The sequence below is a fragment of the Stegostoma tigrinum genome, chromosome 28 (assembly GCF_030684315.1).
Source record: "Stegostoma tigrinum isolate sSteTig4 chromosome 28, sSteTig4.hap1, whole genome shotgun sequence".
NCBI lineage: Eukaryota > Metazoa > Chordata > Chondrichthyes > Orectolobiformes > Stegostomatidae > Stegostoma > Stegostoma tigrinum.
Window position 1 is genome coordinate 11537281 of NC_081381.1, and position 21778 is coordinate 11559058.

The window sequence follows — 21778 nt, forward strand, 5'->3', positions numbered from 1 at the left end:
GGCAAGTCCTCATGCTGTTTGAACACAGTCCTGCAGCTCCAGCTTCTTAGTGGAGAACCTTCACCTTTTCTTTCTTGGGTAGCCAGTTATTCTCCTCTTGTCAGGATGTGATCCATAATCTTCTCACATCTCTAGAGAAAAGCAACCATTACAGCTTAGCAGCAGATGACACAGCCAGCAACTGACATAATGCATTGATTCCAATCATTGGCGGCAGCCCCAGGCACCCTTTTCTACAAAAGGAACCGAGCTTAAACCAGTCCAACCTGTCTCTGCCTCCCTAACCGGTTCTTCCTCTCACCCATCCCTTCCTCCCACCCCAAGCCGCACCCCCAGCTACCTACTAACCTCATCCCACCTCCTTGACCTGTCCGTCTTCCCTGGACTGACCTATCCCCTCCCTACCTCCCCACCTATACTCTCTCCACCTATCTTCTTTACTGTCCATCTTTGGTCCGCCTCCCCCTCTCTCCCTATTTATTCCAGCTCCCTCTCCCCATCCCCCTCTCTGATGAAGGGTCTAGGCCCGAAATGTCAGCTTTTGTGCTCCTGAGATGCTGCTTGGCCTGCTGTGTTCATCCAGCCTCTCATTTTATTATCTTGGAATGCTCCAGCATCTGCAGTTCCCATTATCTCGAGCTTATAATGTGTAAACTGCAAGCTTGTGTCGGTTCACTTACTTGGAAGAATGTGGGTAAAATATCCTCCTGTTTTTGTTCTTGATTGCACAGTCTGAGCAGCATTTGGAAACAGACTTGCCAACGCCTCCTTTTTGATCTTAGATTGAATTCACAGCAAGGGAGGGACCCTACACCTAGAACCCACTCAGTTGAGGGAATTACCAGAGGCACTTAGAGGTCATCAACTAACCACGGAGTTCAACTCCCAACATCTGTTGAGCCTCAAACCCAACCCATAGGCAGTAGGTTCTATTTGACCCATAACTGAAATCTGGTAGATGGATAACAGGCCTATACATCACATTGTTGGGGTGACTGCTTCTCTGAGATCACTTGTAGTTCAGCCTAGGACCATCGGGATGCTTAGCTGGTGTGTGCCACTGCAAGTGCTGCACTGTAAGAGGTCTTTGTGGTGCAGAGGCTGTCTACAAACTGAAAAGATAAAGGAACGTGATTGAAAACTTTTCATAACCACAAACTTTTGAGATGGTAAATAATAGAATGTTGTTTAAACTGCTTGGGGATTTGTAATGCGTCATGAAAAATAAGATTATCTTAATTTTAGAAAGGAAGAATGCAAAGTAAAGGAACAAATCCTTCAGTTCTGTGTATATATAACATTTCTGTGATCTACAGTGCGGAGTTAGCTGGATGAGGAGTGAAATTATATTTATTCCATTTTAGAAGTTATTCTATTTTCTTGAAGTGTCCACACATTATATAAGTCAGCAAAAAGCTGTTCACATTGCAAGGATAGCTAGATTCATTTTGTTTTAAGTCAGTCGCCAAATTTTATTTTGTGTACATTGTACCCACAGCTTTTGTAAAATGGCAAGAAAATGAAAGCAGAAGAGCTTGGAAATAATTGCAGTTAGTTTCTCTCTTCTCTGACAGAATTAATGACCTTTCTTCAATCTTCCAGCCACCTACCATTATTTAAATGAGATCAATGTTATCGGGTCCGTAAAACTTTTGCATAATCCTGAATTTGTACTGTCGTCTAATTTGAAGATTTCATAAAAGTTGGGTAGTAGAGTAGGGTGAAACCTGGTGTATATCAATGAGAAGTTTTGGTAAAGAAAAGGAAACTCTTAGCCTAAATGCCTGTTTTCAAGTTATAATGTACACCCTAATCAAATTTCAGAGGAAGTGACTTCCACAGACACACTGCTGGACATGGTTTACGGAGTCGAGAAATCCATAATTGTATTAGATCATAACAGATGACATTCTTAATTACGAATCTCCATGTAAATCTCTCACTCCCTTTTGTTTCAAAGTCATTGGCTTAAATACTTAGCTTTTTTTCCCCCCAATTTTAAGCTTCTACTGTTACTTATTGTTTTTATGTTCATTACAAATAAGAGCAGAATAGATAGAGCAGGCTTAATGGAATTACTATCATTTGATAACATTATGGCTGAAATGTTTATAGCTTCACACCTCATTCCTTGTTGACTCCTATTTAACATTGTTTGCTTTCTGGTTTATAATGTTTCATGGATCTTTTTGCTACCCTTGTCAAGTAACTCCTCATCTCACTTTTCGGGGTTCCTACGTAATACTAAAATAAAGAAGATTTTTCCAGTTCTGGGTCAGCTTGGATAGCAGTACAAAGTTGTACCTGGAAAAGGAGACTGAGCTAGGGAGAAAAACAAAAATCTATCTAAGTTTCTCTTCACAACTGTTGTTAGATCATCCTTAGTCGAAAAATGATCATTTATCTTTGAATCGTTAACCCTGTGTTGGCTTTTTCAATTTGCCAGCTAAATAAACAAAACAAATCCAAAAGTTTAAATGAAAGCAAAATATAATGCTGAAAATCTGAAATAAAAACAGCAAGTGCTGGAAATAGTCTGCACATCTGGCAGCATCTGTGGAGAGAAGCATAAAAAATGTTGGAACAGGACCCCCTTACAGAACAGTTTGAGTCAGCTTGAAACATCAGCTATTTTTCTCAAGTACAAAAACTTAGTTTAGCGACTGACAAAGTCTTTTTGTACTGAATGCTTTCAGATCTGTGGGTAGTGTGCTTGTGGTTTCAAAAATGCTTGCCGTTGTTATGGGAAAGGCTTACTTCTGCAAGCTGACATTTTTCTTTCCCTTTTATAGATCACAGCTAACATCGATCCAGTAGGTCGAATTCAGATGCGTACCAGGCGAACACTACGAGGCCACCTTGCTAAGATTTATGCAATGCACTGGGGTACTGACTCCAGGTGTGTATATCATTAGTCGTCATGTTTTCTGAGTGGTCTATGGATGCAGATGGATGGTGACTCTGTAGAGCAGGATCTTGGGATAAAATAAGTTCATTAGGAACTTTTTTAATTTTTAAGATAATAAACAGTCTAGTTGTTGGCATAATGCCATTTTAAATGGAATTTTGTTTGCTACTTTTATCCCCAAAGGGCCTGTTTTCATTATCTAATGACTCTAGAGAGTGAGCAGCTAATGCACAACATAAACAGTGGCAATCTATAAAAACAATATGAATTGTTAACCATATCATGCTTTAACGCAGTGCATTTGCTACCGAGTTTCCAGGTAATGCCGCTGTAATTTTAATTGTGCCATTGCCCGTTTTACATGGCTAGGCATGTAAACTTTTAATATCAGTTGAAATGTAATCTTCATGAGAAACTTGCTTAAATGCATTCACACTTGTGTGCATTTCATTAATCTGTACAGTATTTTGTCAAACCTTGGTTGAAATAAGTGCAACAGATACCAATGTAAGGTTTAGCACCAATTATATTGCACTTTTCATGTTGACACTGGAAACATTTTCCAAATTCAAGATACTGCCTCACATAGTATGGTTTAAATATTCAGATTTTAGGAATATGAATAGGTAAATGTAAAAGCTACAACTTTATCTTATTAAATTGAAGCAGGTGTGGGTTAAATCTTTCGGGAAATCTAGCTACTGTGAATAGATGCGCTCATACCTGAGTCCACCAGGGACTAGGCGTATTCTTGTAGTTGAGCTGTATGAACCAGCAATTCTGCAAATTTATCAAATTGTAGCAACAAATAGGCAAAATAAGGTTCTCCCTTTGTTCATTAGATGTGTGCATTGATATAGTTCAGATATTTTTAATATGTCCATCCATTTGGAAGTTCCTTAAAACGTACTTAACATTCTCAAAATATTCATGACTAAATCAGGCACAGTTTTTGAAACCCAAATTTTAGTAAACATTCACTGCTTACTATTTGCAAGCGAAGCAGTTCCTCAACACAGCCCTCCTGCATTTGCAGTCAGGTGGCTTGCTGTTTACTTCTTACAGCTGCTGTTTATGGACATATTTCATGCAAATAACACATGACACGCTGAGTGCTTTATATCTGTGGAATGGAATATTGAATTTGATAATTACAGGCTCCTGTAGCTTTTCTTGTATAATGAATACCTGTTCATAAGAGACAAATTGTTGAATGCAAATAGTGGCATGTCTGTGAAAAGATTTAAAAGAACAGCTCGATCCACTGTGTTCAGATATTAAATTTGTTAGGACGTTTGTCCAATAACAATAGTACCAATATTTGGAAAGCTAAGTGGCAGTGTGACCAGGTTAATGTAAGAATTATCACATTGTAACCAGAATTCAGAAGCTCAAAAACAGCATTCATTTTTAATTCTTTAGATGGCAAAACTTCTTGCGGTCCTTCATTGTTATTGCTGCACATTACTAAGCCCTTGATAGTTAATGACGTACAGAGGAAAATTTGAGGTCTGTAGAACTGCACCTGTCATCAGAAGGTCCAAATTATGGAAGTGCTCTTCATTACATTCTGATAAAATGAAAAGTGAATGTCTGTCTAATATGAGTACTAAATGGAATCATGTGCCAAGTTATAACTAACCAAATAAAAACTGAAAGAACTGTGGATGCTGTAAACCGGGGTCAAAAACAGAAGTTGCTGGCAAAGCTCAGCAGGTCTGGCAACATCTGAAGGAAAAATGTTTAACGCTTCAGGTCCAGTGACCCTTCCTCAGAACTGAGGAAGGGTCACTGGACCTGAAGCATTAACTCTTTTTTCCTTCAGAAATGCTGCCAGACCTGCTGAGCTTTTTCAGCAACTTCTGTTTTTACAACTAACCAATTCTATTAGGCATTTTGCATAAAAATAGTGTGCATGTACTTAAACTATAGTGTAATGTGGTATACTTCTCAAAAGTTAGTATATATTGAAATTTTCGAAATGAATGGAAAAAAAATCAATGTTGACTGACTATATTTAGGATTCAGTATTTAGATCTTTGACATTGAACAGCACTGAAACTGTGTTCATTTTCTACATAGAACATAATCATTTGTTCAAGAAAGTCACTTTATAATCAAATTCAGTGAAATACAGAAATGATCCCACGTTTGTGATGAGCAAAAATGTATTGTGGGCTACAAATTAAACGGTGAAGTAATAATGTTTTAATCTAGTTAAGGTAAAACCTGAGTAACTTTGTGATTTGCATTATGTTTAACTGCTTGGCAGTTGATTTGTTTTGGGGAAAGTATTCTTACTTCTCACATGAAGCATATACCTGTGGGAGTTCATTTCTGTAACCTACTTTCCTGTAAAATTGGTTTTAGTGTATGCAAGGTGTCAAAGTTTTTGAATTTAGATTTCAAAGATCACCTTTGAACTGCAATATTTCACCTTAATTCACCTAGTCTGAATGTGGTATCAACTATATTTGTTTTTTTTCTCCCCTGTAGACTGCTAGTGAGTGCCTCCCAGGATGGAAAATTGATCATCTGGGATAGCTATACCACAAACAAAGTGAGTACAGTCTGAAGTTTGGAATTGAATTTGGCTCAAATGTTTCCGCTTGACACAGATGAACTTTGAAAATAAATCTGTGGCACCTGATTGTGTTTACCTATAGAACTTGACTCATCAGAACACAGTAATTCTGCAACTTTAAAATTTGTGAATTTACTCCACTAGCTCTTTGGATAGATGAATCATTTTTTGAGGAACCTACTTTAATCTAAGCTGTAAACTAAATTGACCTGTCTGCCTTATTTAAGTAAGGGGTATAATCATTCATGACTCCCGGTTCAGGTAGCTGTGCACAAATGTTGGTGATGGATCAGATTTGCTTACATCCTTGGATAAAGGCGAAATACTGCTGATGCTGGAAATCTGAAACATGCATAGAATGCTGGAGAAAATCTGATCTGGCAGCATCTGTGGAGTGAGAAACAGTTAATATTTGGAATCTGGTATGGCTCTTCAGAACTGTAAATTACTGTAACTTGTAGAACTTTTAACATGTTAAGTATCCCGGCTGAGGTATATTTCTGTCAAATTTCTTCAGTGTGGAAAAGTTTTGAGTTCGTTTGTTTTTCTGTTTTTAATTCAGCATCTGAACAGCATCAAGCTTGAATTCTGGTTCAAACCAGAGTTTTCAGAAGTTGTTCAGAAGTATTGAAATGTTCAGTCTTTTGCTGATGAGATGAAGGAGTTGGCGAAGAATCAGCTGGAAATTCTTGTAGTGCACTGCAGCATTTTTCATTGAGCTTCATTATTCTGTACTGCAGGGAATTGATGAACTCGGTACTGATGAAATGGAATTAATATTGACAAATTATTTATGGCAGAATTTCCTATAATGTCTTGTGTTTTACGTAACTATATTCTCTGGCACAAATGAGATAGGCGATAAATGTGGTAATGGGCAGTGGCAGGGCAGTAAAGGAGGAGCTGTATTATTTTGGAGGATCTGCTGTCTGAAATTCAGCTGGATAAACCTAACCACCTTAACCAGTCTGACTTATTTTAATGTGTTTGTCATAAATATAGTAAGTGTAAACGAAAATGATACTTTGCAGCAAAATGACTGGTAAATGTTATTAAAAAGCATTGTAAAAGCTAAATACTTTCATGTTGGAGAGGTGGAATTCATGTTCACCAGCCACTCACTTTTGGAAGTACAGTGTCATCTCTATCTTTGTCAGTGAATTTGTTCTGCATCCAAATGATCGTGCGAGCAATTCCCAAGTAATGCCCCTCTCCCTTTCAAAACAGCTGTCACCCATCTTCAAAATTCCATCGACTGTAATAAAACTGCACCCCATCACAAGCCTCCTTTCTACCGCAGGTTATTAAATATATAAATGTTTCCTGATTCTGATGCTGAATTATCCTTAATAAAGGTCGGGAAATTACATTATTTGTGATTGTAGCTGGTGCGCTTTCTTCCATTCTTTATTTCTGTAGGTGTTGACAGTGTTGATGTGCCCTCCTTTTCCAGTGTTTTTTTAAATTTCAATTTAGATGGGCATCCTTTATTTGATTTCACTTTTGTGCAGTCATAGTCACAGGATCGCCTGAATTGCTCGCACGATCATTTGGATGCAGAACAAATTCACTGACAAAGATAGAGATGACACTGTACTTCCAAAAGTGAGTGGCTGGTGAATATGAATTCCACCTCTCCAACATGAAAGTATTTAGCTTTTACAATGCTGTCCAACTAAACATTAAGAAAGCAGAAAATATGATTAATTTTGGCAACAAGCTCCCTACCCAAGCCAGTGATGTCCCTCATCTGTCTACTGTTTTTCAGCTTGAAGCACGTTGTTTGCAGCCTCCCTAAAAATGTATCTGTACCTTTTTCTTGCTCAAAATCTCTGGGCATGTTGAACATTAGTTACTCAGCTCAAATTTCCCTTCAACAGCAGGGCAGCTTGGTGGTGAGCAACGCTGCCTCAGTGCCAGGGACTGAAGTTTGAATCCACATTCCGGCAATTGTCCCTATGGAGTTTACATGTTCTCCTAATATTTGTGCGGATTTCCTCCGGGTGCTCCAAATTCCTCCCACAGTCCAAAGATGTGCAGCTTAAGTGGATTGGCCATGCTAAATTGCCCAAAATGTCTAGGGATGTGCAAGCCAGCTGTGGGAAAGTGCAGGGTTATAGGGGTAGGGTAGGAGGGTGGGTCTGGTTGGGGTGGTCTCTGGAGAGGCAGTGAGATTTGATGGGCAAAATGGCCTGCTTCTGTACTAAGGATTCTGTGACGTTTTTAAAAGGTGGTGATTTGTTGTCTTGAACTGATGACACCAATTATGGTGTAGGCGTTCTCATAATGCTGTGAGGGAGTTCCAGGAATTTGGCTCAGTGACAATAAAGAAAAGGCCATGTAGTTCTAACTCAGAATGATGTGGCTCTATAAGGGTCATTTGAGTCAATCAACATGGAAACAGACCCTTTGTTCCAACCAGTCCATGCCAAACATAATCCCAAATTAAACTAGTCCCACTGGCTTGCTTCTGGTCCATATCTCTCCAAACCCCTCCTGTTCCTATATCCATCCAAATATCTTTTTAAACATTATAAATGTACCCGCGCCCACAACTTCAGGAAGTTCATTCCACATGCAAACCACCCTCTCTGTACAAAAAATATTTGCATTTTTAAAAAATCTCCCTTCTCTTACCTTCAAAACTGTTCCCCGGTCTTTAAATTCCACATCCTAGGGAAAGGACAACTCTCTCTATGCCTGTCATTATTTTATAAACTTCTATCAGATCACCTCTCAGCCTCCTACATTCTAGTGGAAAAAGGTCCCAATCTTTCATTCAAACTCAAACTTTCCATGCTTGGCATCATTGTGGTAATTCTCTGCTGAACCCCTTTCAGCTTGATAATAATCCTTCCTGTAACTGGGCAGCCCGAACTGGACACACTATTCCATAGGATACCTCACCAAGGTCCTGTAAACCCCAACATAATGACCCAATTCCTAAGCACAGAGGACTTAGTACTGAGGACAAGCATGCCAAATGCCTTTTTAACCATCCTGTCCATATGTGATGCAAACTTTAAAGAATTGTATACCTGCTCCCCTAGGTCTATCTGTTTTACAACATTGCTCAAGGCCCTACCAATAATTGTATAAGCCCTACCCTTGTTTATTATACCAAAATGCAATACGTTGCATTTATTCCAGATTGAACTCTGCCATTTTTCACCCCATCAACCCATTTGATCAAGAACCCTTTGTAATCTCCAAATCATCTTCACTATCTAAAGTGCCACCAATTTTGGTGTCCTTCCACAAACTTAGTAACCATGCATTCTATATTCTCATCCACATCATTTACACACATGACAAAGGAAACAGACACAGAACCATTCCCCCCGGAACACTGCTGGTCACAGTCCTCTGAGAAGCAACCTTCCACCATTATTCTGTCACCTGCCATTGAGCCATTTATGTATCTTGAAAGAGAACTCACAGGTGATGGTGCCTCTGTGTATCTGCTGTATTCCTCTAGTTGCTGAAAGTCCTGGGTTTGAGAGGTAGTGTTGGAGGAAGTTTGAGTTGTTGCTTTGCATATTGTAGTTGGTACAAACTAGCTTTGTGCTTCTGAAGAGCTTGGATGATTAAAGCGTTGGGTGGATGACTATCATGTAGGTTGCTTTGTCTTGATAAAGTTTTGTATTGCTGGAGTTACACTTATTCAAACAATTATCCTACTCCTTTGCACTGCAGATTGTAGGCATGTTTTGGAAAGTGAGGTGGTGAGTTACTTGCCACAGAATGCACAACATCTGATCTGTCTCTATGGCAACTATTTATTTGGCTAAACCAGTTAAGTTTATAGTAGTACTTCCAGGATTTGGAAAAATTCAGTGACAATATGGTTAGTCTATGGGGAGAAAGGGAAGGAAGCCACTTCAGTAGGTTATGAATTGTACTGAACATTGCTGTTATCAATAAATGTCACCACTGCTGGTCTTTATTGGAGGGAAAATTAAACTACTCCTGCAGCAATAATTGCCTACCAATATCTACAAGCATTTATCTTGTGTTAAATAAGAACCCAATCAGTGAAGAGTTACTCCAATTCCCATTGACATCAGTTTTGCTAAGGCTTGATGACCTACTTGACCATCCTCATCCACATTTCTGCACTGTTGTCTTCTTGATGGCTGTGTCTTCATTTGTTTTGAAGTGGAGTGGAATTCTGCTGCAAACACCATTTGACTTCCGGTCTCTTTCTCAAGGTCCTTTAAACACAACTCCTTCACTTGCTTTGTCTAATTTCAGGAGAACTAGTTTCTCAGACAGTATACGTAAATACAGGCAGCTGTTGATCTCTGTATATAGAAGTTTTCAGCCCAAGTTGGGAACAGTAAAGTTTAAATAGCTTAAAAATTAAGATCCACATGGGATTGGTTTCTTGAGTTTAGTAGAATAATTTTCTATTTTCTACCATTTTAATAAGCTTGTGTTCAGATATTCAGTATCTCCATAATTAATTATACTGGTATTATTAAATCCTGGTGTATCGTGAGTCAGAGGTCTCCTTTAGGGCATTTTAAAATCTGATGGTTGAGGCAGTTTGTCGTCATATCAGACAGCCAAGTTAAAGTTCAAGGTAAAAGCTATTAGTTTAATTTCAAATACTTACTCTTGATGGTGTTCTGATTAGGAGGCCATCAAAAATGAATCCATCTGGTCTGTTGTGTACTTCTATAATTATGTAATTGCAATATAATTGCTCCCATGTTGGAGTAGGAAAAATATAATATGTGTGCGCACACAGCAAGTTTCACTGTTCCTCCTTTCCCTGCTAGCCCACCCGTAGGCCTCCAGCTGTACTTCAGCTGTCTGTTTTTTGCATGTGATCTATTAAGGAATAAATTAGCTTCAACTGCACATCCTGAGAAGATGTTCAAGTTGTCCTGGCTTCCACCTAAAACTATTGACCCTGAGAAACCGGGACAAAAGGAACAAAGTCCTGTTTTGGGTCTGATCGTATTTTACTATATAAATTACTGTATAAAAATCATTGCACTTTCATAGTTGTTTCTGGTGAGTTGAGAGAAAACAGTGGATGTTTTTAGTAGTTGAATGATGGCATTAATTGGATAGTCATGTTTTCTAAGTAGCTTGTGGGAGCTTTTTGTCACAGTTTTTGATATCTAGACCTTCTCCTGTCTAACATCGATTATGTTCACTTTTTAAAGTGGATTTGAATTTTAATGCTTATTGTAACAAATAGTGGAATGGAGTTTCGGGACTTATTTAGGATTAGCATTGTTTAGTGACTGGTATAGCAGTAATGTCACTGGGTTAGTAATCCAGAGGTCCAGGTTCTGCTGTGAAAACAAGGATTCAGATGTCACAATGACTGGTGGTGGAATTTAAATTTGATCAGTAAAATTTGGAATAAAATGACAGTCGCAGTAATAATGACCCTGAAATTGCCATCTGATTCACCCATCTGTTTTGAGAAAGGATATTGCCATCCTTATCTGGTCTGGCCTACATGTGACTCCCAGGATGCCAATCCTGTGTTTGGTTCTGGAATGACTTGACAAGCTATTAAGTTAAAAGGCATTTCGGGATGCAGACAAATACTGGCCTTGCCCATAACCCCCATATGTAATGAAAGAATAAATAGATTCAATTTAATCCATTTTTTTAGAACAGAATGCCTCAAAGTTCATTCGGTGAATTATTAATGCATTAACAGTTTGTTTAGTATTCATGATGCAAAGTAATATCTCAGCATTGCTAAACTACAAATTTGTGCACGTGTGTTTGCTCTATAGTTTCCATTGAATCTGTAGGCAAATGAAACAATGTAAATGTTTCTACTTGGAGACTAGAGCTAAGGAGTGCAGTTTTAAAAATAGTGACTCTTAACATTTAAGACACCAGGATATTTTTCCCCCAAGAGTTGTTATTTTGTATAATTCTTCCAAGAGAGCAGAGGAGGCTCTATATTGGATACCTGTAAGATCTAGGTAGATACGTTATAAAGGAGAGGCAGGAGAGTAGAATTGCGGCTACAATCAGATTAGTCAGATATCAAACAGAGTAGGCTCTCAAGGGACTAAGCAGTCTACTCCTAATTCTGATGTGCATCTGGTGTCATCTGAACACTCTTTTTGACAGCTTCTTTGTCTGCTTCACGAGAATTGTTTTCATCCATCATGGATGTTCAGACTTGAGTGTAAACGTGTTAGTGATATGGGACATTTCAGAACGTTTGTTTGAACTCAAAGAAAAACTAGATTCTCCAGAAGGAGCAAGAACAGCAATTGTTGCAAAAGCTCAGCAGGTCTGGTAGCATCTGTGGACAGAAAGCAAAGTTAACATTTCAGGTTCAGTGACCCATTCAGAAGAATGTTTTTCCAGCATCTGCAGTTTTGTTTGTTTTTTCTAGAAGGGTTATTAATTATATAATTTGGTTTTTAGGATTAATGTTGGATTAAATCCAGCTGGTAATGGGAGTGTGTTCTCATTTGTTTCCATTTTTAAACTTTTTGGCAGTGTTTTATCTGGTATTGGAAATATATCACTTGAAAGCAATATTGCACCTATCATTTCTTGCTAGACGTACTGATTTCAGCCAAGTATCAGTTGAAGGAATGGAATACTTGTTTACAATCAGCAGTATTTTGAGATGGTGATGTAGTGGTAATGTCACTGGACTAGTAATGCGGGGAACAGCCTAATGCACTGGGCGTGAATTCAAGCTGATTTTGATTCTTGTGATTACATTCTTTTGCTTTTTTATAAAATACCAAAGAGAGGAAAGAACAATAAAGCACAGGAACAGGGCCTTCAGCCCACCAAGCCTGTGCCAATTCCTAGTCTCTATTTAGACCTGCCACTTATTGCCCATGTGTGATCTCTGGCCCTTTGTTCACCTCCCATTCTTGTGTCTATCAAGATGTGCCTGTTTTCACCACCACTGGCGGTGTAGTCCAGGCATCCACCATCCTTGGTGTGAAACACTTGCCGTCACTTGTCTAAACTCTTCACCTCATGCCATGAACCTATGCCCACCCTAGGGGGAAAAGATCCTCTATCCATCCTAGCAGGAACATTTATGTAAACTAGCAAAATTTTCCTTTGAAGAAACAAAGGAATTTTATACTCTTGTAGCTCTTGCAAAGCAATATGATGAATTTTTGCAATCTATTCAGTGAGGAAAAAGTTCTTAACATGCATCGTTCGTAAGGCACTCCTTCAAGGTGTATTTTGTTCTCTGTGACTGAGCTATAGGTGCATGCCATTCCTCTCCGGTCTTCCTGGGTCATGACCTGTGCATATGCTCCATCTGGTAACTACGTTGCTTGTGGTGGTTTGGACAACATCTGTTCCATATATAATCTGAAAACCCGTGAAGGAAATGTCCGTGTGAGTCGTGAATTGGCAGGGCATACAGGTAAGTGATCTAACTGACTTTGAACTTATTGAAGATTGTGACTGTGTTCGTGTAAAGATACTGGTAAGTTTTTTTTTCTATTAATTTCTATGGCCATTTTGACCTTGCTATAGTTGTGAATTAATTAGTGGTGAATGTATACATGGATATGGGAACAGGGCAGAAAGTGGAGTAGATGTAGGAGCTATGATTTTATTTGCGTTAACAGACAGCAGGCCTAAGGGGCTGTGACTGCTTCTATTTTTCCACCTTGTAGTCAGAAAGACCTATGAAAACTGTAGATTACTTCGGAGTTCTTGAAACCTTTCATACTATTCAACTCACTTAAACAGCATTCAAAGGCAGTCAGAGTTCTTTGAAACACTGGAGGTTTCACATGAAGCTAAAAGGCCCAACTGAGGTTAGCAGAACAAAGATGAGCTTAGTTATGCTTGGTGACTTGATATAATGTGATTCCTCACTGATGTTACACATTGGCACTCCAATCTGACTGGCTGTTGTATGCTACATCGTGGGCACTTGGTAGTTAATTTCACTCTATTTCCAGCAATATTATTCAAAAGCCTAGTGTTTTCTAATCCTGATTTCCATTAAGTCATCCACAATTTCACGGTCCCATGTCACCTTGAGAAGATGACCTAGATGTTCCTGTGGCTTATTATGAAGGACACAATTCAAACCACCGAGCTAGATTGGTTATGGTGATCTATACCGTTTATAAACTCTGTATCATTTGCTTAACTAGAACACTAACAAGGATGCAGCTGCTTTGAAACAGCAGTGACACATTTAAACTGAGAACATGGCAGTTCAAGGCAGTACCCTTCTAAATTACACCCCCATGGAATGTCATTTGACAAAGGCATAGTAGACCTTGCGTCTCAAGATAAAGGATCAGATATTTATATTTTAATGAGCAGAAATGTCTTTATGCAGTGCAATAGTCTTTGTAATGTTAGCAGATCCTCACAATATTGAGGTGAACATGGCCGTATTCAGAAGAGCAGCGATAAGTTCAAAGTGTCCATTGTAAAAGCTCGGTTGAGTTAATGACGATGTCATAATTCCTGCCATAGCTCTTGTAAGAGATGCTCTCATAAAACAAGAGTTGCGGATGCTGGAGATCTGAAAGGAAAACAGAAATTGCTGGTGAAACTCAGCGGGTCTGTCTACCTATGGGGAGAAAGTAGGGTTAATGTTTCAAGTCCGGTGACCTCAAGTCATCTGGCTCCGATGAAGAATCACTGGGTGCGAAATGTTAACCACTTTCTCCCTACATGCTGCCAAACCTGCTGAGTTTCACCAGCAATTGCTGTTTTTAGAGATGAGGCATTATCTAACACATTCACAAGACAGCATTCTCTTGGGTGAAGTAATCTTATTAATTGGGGCAAATCTTTACTCTAACATCATTAGATAACAGTGTGAAGCTGAATGAACAGAGCAGGCCAAGCAGCATCAGACGAGTAGGAAAGTTTGACGTTTCGTGTCGAGGCCCTTCAGAAAAATGATTTTTCTGAAGAAGGGCCTCGACCCGAAACATCAAACTTTCCTGCTCCTCTGCTGCTTGGCCTGCTGTGTTCATCCAGCTTCACGCCGTGTTATCTCAGATTCTCCAGCACCGGCAGTTCCTACTATCTCTGTTTACTCTAACATCTACCCCTTGTGTCCAGAAACTGATTTCCAGTCTCACCTTGGGCAGAACCTTTAAGTTCCCTGCACCCATGCCCTTCAGGCAGGTTGTAGATAACACATACAGAAATTGTAACTGAATAACTGCTGTAATTTTTGAAAAACTGTGTGGCAGCTGTCTATATATTCCAAGTATCCATTGTAAAAACTAGATTGGAGTTGAAATCTGAATCCTAGTTCTTGTAAAACTCTTCTAAGAGATTCTGTCCGTTCAAATAATATTACATTCTCTCATGAAGACTTATGCTGCAGCAAATAAACAGTGTAACAGTGAGGAAAAAAATTAATTCACTGCCCAACTTTGTATATTGATATTAAGAATAAGAACATTGCTCTATGCCACATGGAGCACCTGAGTCATGTGGCAAAGCTTCATGTTCAGTTCTTTATTTCTACCAAGTTAGCTAGTCTCAGCTCTGTTGTTAGTATGGATGTTAAAATTTTCTCAGCCTTGCGTTGAGGAGGACAGTCAGCTGTAGATTTTGCAGGAATTATGTGGACAAAGCGGAATGCAGGATTAGATTTGACTGCCTAGATATCATACCAGATAGACTGACTTGCTAAGCGTCTAATCTGTCCTGTAAATAATGCCACTGTAGGGAATTTAGAGAACAATTTTTGATGTTCATAGAGCCACACTGCAGCAAGAAGCTAGATTCTAAAGAAGGGAATTATAAAAATAAGCTTTCGTGGTTTTGCAGAATAACTGAGACTACAGGATGCGAGTTATTAACATGGGGTAGATTTTGATCCTGTTTTTGTATATGTATGCAGTATTAATGGATTCTGCTTTAATTATTCTTGACAGGTTATTTGTCCTGTTGCCGCTTCCTGGATGATAATCAAATTGTAACCAGTTCAGGAGACACCACTTGGTGAGTGGTAAAATCAGATTCTTGATGCTACCAAGATGTTAAAACTATTTCAATTTTCTAAAAATTACCTCCTTGAAGATTACTCTTAAGCAGTCAATTTGAGTTAATGTATTCAGCAAACAAGCTTGGCAGGGTGTTGAATATGTCTTTTCTATGCTAGGCACATATTGTCTTTTTTGAAAAGGCCAGCAAAGATTGTATCTTTGAGTTGTAATGGGGAGAGGATCACCAGATTAAATTGTGATCTGAGAAGAAATCAATGTTGTCAGAACTTCTGAATATTCAAAAGAAATTGGATCAATATAAAATAAGAATCTGGTTGCAAATTAAACAGTTTAACAGGTAAAATTACAGGTGAGCTGACGTCAGGCTGAATACCAGTCTTAGACCAATTGTAAATGCTTCATGATTGCAGTAGAAGGGAGCTTCACCTTTGTTTGACTCAGTGATTTTGGTAGTAGATTGAAATAGCTTATCATTGGAATTAAATGAAAGGATATAGCAAATATGCTGTCTTATGTATAGTGCCTTTACAATGAAATGTGTTCTTGGCATCTAAACTATTTTACACATTTTCTCGTTAGTGCTCTTTGGGACATTGAAACTGGGCAGCAAACAACTACATTCACTGGCCATACTGGTGATGTCATGAGCCTTTCTCTTGGTCCTGATACAAGGCTTTTTGTTTCTGGTGCTTGTGATGCCTCTGGCAAACTTTGGGACATTCGAGATGGCATGTGCCGACAGACTTTCACTGGACATGAGTCTGACATCAATGCCATTTGTGTAAGTTTAGCTTTTATTTTTGCAGCTTTAATTTGTGAGTGGGGTGGTACTGTTTTAATTGTTTTTCAGAATCATTGAAATGGGATTCGAGTTTCACTGGTTTAATGAAATGTCTTTGTAATCATTTACATTCTTTTTAGTAAACATCTATATCCAAGTAAATAACTAGTACAAAAGGTTTGAGAAATTCTTTACAGTATAAAATAACAAGATTTTCCAGATTATCATGTAAATGGTTTTTAGACAAAGCAAAGGTTAGTATTTTTATCTCATTCATTCATGTGATGTAGATTTCACTGGCTAGGCCAGCATTTTTGCCTAATCTGGTGTCACCCTTTGAAGGTGGTGGTAAGTTGCATTCCTAAATCACTTTGTCTTTGGGGTGTAGGGATACCCACGGCACTGTTTTGAAGGAAGTTCCAGAATTTTAACTGAGCAATAAGAAGGCACAGCAGTATGTTTCCAAGTAGGGGTTTGGAGTGTGGCAGTCTTCCCATCCATTAACTGCTCTTGTTTGTTTGGGTAGTAGACCTTCTAAAGTTGGAAGGTACTGCCAAAGGAGTTGCATGCGTGCTGGTGTAGATGCTACACACAGCCACCACTGTACCCTTGTGAATATTTTCAGTGGAATACCAGTTAAGCTGTTTTGTCTTGGATGACTGTTGGAACTATGCTCCTGGATATCTCACTCTGACTGGTGTGTCTTACAATATCTGTGTCCACTATATTTTAAAATTTAATTGTGAAAGCAAAAATGTACTGTTGAACTATACTTTTATGGGTTCAGAGAATTGGACAAAATCTCTTTTCAAATCTGTTTCTAATTTTTTGTTTTGCATTCTGGATAAACATTGAATGGTTAACCCAAATGTTCATTTTCATGTGCCTCATTTGAAAATAGTGATTTTATTTCTGCATAACTGAGTGAAAGCAGAGAAAATATAATATATTTTCCCACTGGTTTCAATGTGGTGTATGGAGTAATAGACCATCTGCAGTCACCTAGCTCCAGGGCCAAAGCATTCAGTGTCACTGCAGGTTGAACTGATTTAAGCATTTTTATCATTCAGCAGTTTAGGATCAGATGCCAGTTAAAGCCCACAGTGCTCACCTCATTTAAAATTAATCTGGTCACACTGACATATGTAAATGAGATTATGAAAGCACTTTTGGGGGGCATAGGAGCCTAGAAACATACAGTATGGGTGTCAATTTCAGCAAGGTTGAATACTTCAAATAGATTTTTTGTTTTGCCAATTTCCTTTTTCCCCCTCAGAGCAGAACTTCCCTGCAATTAAATATTGGAAATGTGAAACTATCGCATGTGGACAGTGCTCCAGTTCTGTTCCCTCATGATCAATTTTGTCCCTTGCTCTGGCACCTGAGATTGAACCAGACCAGACAAGCTCAATTATGTACTTGACCCCTGAGATAAACGTTCAACCACATGTCTTAGCAATACCATAGATTACTTTATTTCAGTCTCTATTGTAACCTGTTACTCTCACTGACTCAACTCAGCTGCTGAATGCCTGAAACGTGAATTTTTAGCTTCCAGATTTGACTGTTCTCTCAGACTCCAGACTAACCTGCCATGTTTTATTCTCCATAAAGTTAAAGGTCATTTAAGCAGCTAACTGGCCCTTTGCCTTTAATCATACTCCCGTCTTTTACTGTACCTTTTGCTGCTTGGATCCTAGGCTCCAGTATTCCATCCCTACACCCCCTAACACACTTCCCCTCCTATAAAGTGCCCCCTTTTGACCAAGTGTTTGGTTGTCTCCCATAGTGATCCATGTGTAAGTCACTATTATATTTTGCTTTTTAATTACCTCTGAAATGTTTTATGACAATAATAGCACTATATAAATGTTATTTTGAAAGTCTGTGCCTATGTTCAATGTACTCTATTGTCTTTCAGTTCTTCCCTAATGGCAATGCATTTGCAACTGGCTCTGATGATGCCACCTGCAGGCTGTTTGATGTGCGTGCTGATCAGGAGTTGATGGTGTATTCCCATGATAACATCATTTGTGGCATTACATCTGTAGCATTCTCAAAGAGTGGCCGTCTCCTGCTAGCTGGCTATGATGATTTCAACTGCAATGTCTGGGATACTCTGAAAGCTGACCGTGCTGGTACTCTACGTGTTTTTACTCTTTTTTTTCCTTTAGTGGATTATGAATTCTTTGGAAAATAGATTTCAAATAAGTAAATTCAGTTCATCTTACTAAGCACGTTCATCAAATGTTAGCTAAATATATTCATAATTTTTATAATGGCAGCAAATGTGTTGTCAAATTCTTTTTTAAAATAACTTTAAACACCAAGGATACAACAAGATTTTGAATCTAATCTGCCTGATATTTGATTGTTAATCTTAAATCCAAATTGGTAGATAGAGAAGGATAATCTTAGTATTTATAGTGTTTGATCCACTGAAATCCAAACATAACTTATTTTTCTTCCCTGTGAAACATTTTGCCCTGTATTTCAGGTGTTCTGGCTGGCCACGATAACCGTGTCAGTTGCCTGGGTGTTACTGATGATGGCATGGCAGTTGCAACAGGATCATGGGACAGCTTTTTGAAGATTTGGAACTAAACTTTAGGTTTGTTCAGTTTTGGTCTGCGGCTAAATCAAATCTAATGTATTATATGACCCTGTTTCATGCACTCAACCCAAATCAAACCTTTGAGAAACCAGTTTAATTGTAAAAACAGTGTTTAAAGCAAATTAGTATTGTTTCTGATGTCTATTGACATTTGATCCTCCACTGGCTTAGCAGGCATTCTAAATATTCAACAGTTTTTTAAAATCCCTTTATATTTGAAGAGAATTCTGCTGCAAATAGTTGAGCAAATCATTGGTGATACTGAGCAGAATCTTTGACATTTATTGCGATTGGTCTCTATATTTTAGTTGCCGTTTTATAGAAGCCATTCATTTTCAGATTTTTCTGGATGAGTAAACTTCTTTTCTTCATTTTGTGAAGAGAAAAGTTTGTTGCCCAGACTGTGTTCACAAACGTGAAGAAAGTCTTTCCTGCTATTTTTTCTTTTACAGGTCACTTGACAAATCCCAGTGGGATCCTTCTGCTTTTAAATTGTCTCATGAAATTTAAAGTGTGATATTAGGGAGAATTGTCTAAAGGATCAAATGGGCTTACTTTTTCTAGAATTCTGTGTGTTATTCAAACGTTTGTGTAAAAATATGGTGCTAGCCAGCAAAGAGAGTTTTTACTATGGGTTAGCAATATATAACTTTAAAGCAGGGATCAAATCATAATATTCTGACGAGCGGGGTTGGCTTATCAACGTAGTCTCAGGTGCAGACGTTGCATATGAACGGGTGCTTGTTCAGAGATTTTATTTAGCTTTGTCTAAACAAAGAGCATTGGTACCAGTACTAATCAAACCAAACTTTCTTCATTCCTTTTTGCAGATTGCAGATGGACTCCATGGTGACTGGAAGACCATTCTACATTCAATGACATTGCATATCCGATCCACTGATACTGACTTGGACACCCCCAACTTCAAAGGGCAAAATGTACTTTTAACCTTTGCTATAATGAAGAGCACAATGTTAGGCATCTTTAAATGGAAGATTCTGTGGTATAAAAATGAGATTGCGCATTCCTTTTGGGACCATTATTTTGTTTCTGTCTTGAGAAAACACTATCATCCCACAAAATGTAACTATAAAAGAATCCTGGTAATCATGAATAAACAGCTAATTTTCTCAGTAGTTTAAAATTTTAGAACCGTGAAGGTTTGCTGTCAGTTAAGGGTTGAAAGCTGTGTTTTAACACGCATCTCAATTTTTAAGTTGTGTTTTTAGCTAAGGAATTTGCTGGTATGAAATTTTTCTGCTAAACAAGGGAGTCCTAGACCAGCATCGTCCTGGTTTGTCAATGACTGTAAATCAGTCCCAGAGCTATCTTCTTTTTGGTCTTGTCCTGTGTCACGGACCTTTTGTTGCACAAATATTGCATTTAAAATGTGTTGAAACTAAACTAACCAAGCACACCGTCCTGGTAATGAATGCTTGTTTTTAAACTGTAATTTTCTCCCCTTCACCGTGTGGATAACATAGAAATTAAAACTCCCCAATGAATTTTACGCTGGTGGGTTTCTCCGTAAAGTTGCTCTGGGCCAATTCTGCCCGAACTTGCTGGAGAATCCTGCTTATAGCAGCCGCAGATGTCCTGTGCTTGGATTTGGTCAATGTGTGTATCAAATGATGTAAGTCAATGTTGAAAATAATGATCTTGAGGTTTCTAAGTTAATTTTTTTGGGAGTTTTTTTGTTTTTCCTTTTGCCATGGGAGGGTTTACTCTTATAGAAGCATGCTGTAGAATTGCAAAAAGTGCTTATGGAATTAAGTCAGTAGATGTTCTTTTAAGACACCTGTTAAATTGTAACCATTGCAGCTGTAATCATGGCTACTCTGTGCATAATCAATGAAGAATTAAAAGGCTATGCACTTTCTGGAGTAGCACACTCAACAAACTTGGCCTGTTCAAATGATCTTCACCTTGAATGATTCTTAAAGAAACCATCCTGTTTATACATTAAAAATTGAAATTCTTTATGTAGAAAGCTTAATGTTAGAATCATTTTCTAGAACAGGTTTCTGGCTTTCTGATTTTGCTGAGATGAACAGCAAAGGTTTTCTGCACCATAACTTCACTGTAAACAGAAGTGCTCTTGACTAGCATTAGTGGCTTTCTCATTCTGTTTCTGCAAACCTGTACAGATGTGCTGTAATTGTGTGTAGGCCTGGACTGGCAACCCTTTCCATTAATTCTGTAGGTCTTTCCTCACTCCTTTTCCTTTTGCCTTTTGTATTTAATTTTGAAGTCAGTGTACTACAAGAAAGCTGGATGCAAGATAGATAACTATATTAAAATGTACTGTTATTTAAGATGTAATAAAGCAGTTTGACATGAGGTATGTCTCGCCTTGTTATTTTCTTACATATATTTCCATAGATTTATGAAAGCAAGATTATTTGTCATTAATTATACATTTGAAAAGGCTGTCACTGAAATCAGATAAAATTTGGTCATCTCTTTCCCATTCCTAGCCTGCTTTCAGCTGTTATTTGGGGTATCAGCAAGTCAGCACATAGCTTCAGCGCTAAATCAGAAGGCATGGTACACCCAACCCAGGTCAGATTTTGGACTGCTTTGTAGAAACTTGCATTGCCAAAACATGAGACATTGACCTACTAAGCACAGCACATGCCATTACAACACCACTCTCCAGAATTTGTCCCCAGGTTGCCTTCAGACCCTTTTGCAAGGCTTTCTTGCTAATGCACAATATTGTACACTGTACCTTGTTTGTTGCATGCTATGAATGTAATGTATGATTTCTAGCCAAAGAAAAATTGGACTAATAAAACAGATACTATCCTTAAGCTTCCAGTGTCAGAAATTCTACCATTTTTTCTCTCATAATTTACTGTAATCATTGTGTTAATTTGCTCTCTTCCATTCCTGGAAGTGAAGACTTGAAATATAAGACTTGAAATAT

General features: G+C 38.3%; 1 protein-coding gene across 6 annotated transcripts in view; it reads left to right on the plus strand.

Annotated features, from left to right (window-relative positions):
* LOC125466619 (guanine nucleotide-binding protein G(I)/G(S)/G(T) subunit beta-1) overlaps positions 1-21189 on the plus strand; it is a 71823-nt gene extending 50634 nt beyond the window's left edge. For all 6 annotated transcript variants that reach the window (XM_048561382.2, XM_059638053.1, XM_048561378.1 and 3 more), the window contains exons 4-11: positions 2793-2899; positions 5405-5468; positions 12720-12882; positions 15383-15449; positions 16034-16235; positions 18157-18373; positions 18733-18846; positions 19680-21189. In XM_048561382.2, the coding sequence (XP_048417339.1) occupies positions 2793-2899; positions 5405-5468; positions 12720-12882; positions 15383-15449; positions 16034-16235; positions 18157-18373; positions 18733-18839 (927 nt within the window). In that variant the 3' untranslated portion in view covers positions 18840-18846; positions 19680-21189. The remainder of the gene's footprint in view (positions 1-2792; positions 2900-5404; positions 5469-12719; positions 12883-15382; positions 15450-16033; positions 16236-18156; positions 18374-18732; positions 18847-19679) is intronic.
* The last annotated feature ends 589 nt before the right edge of the window (positions 21190-21778 follow it).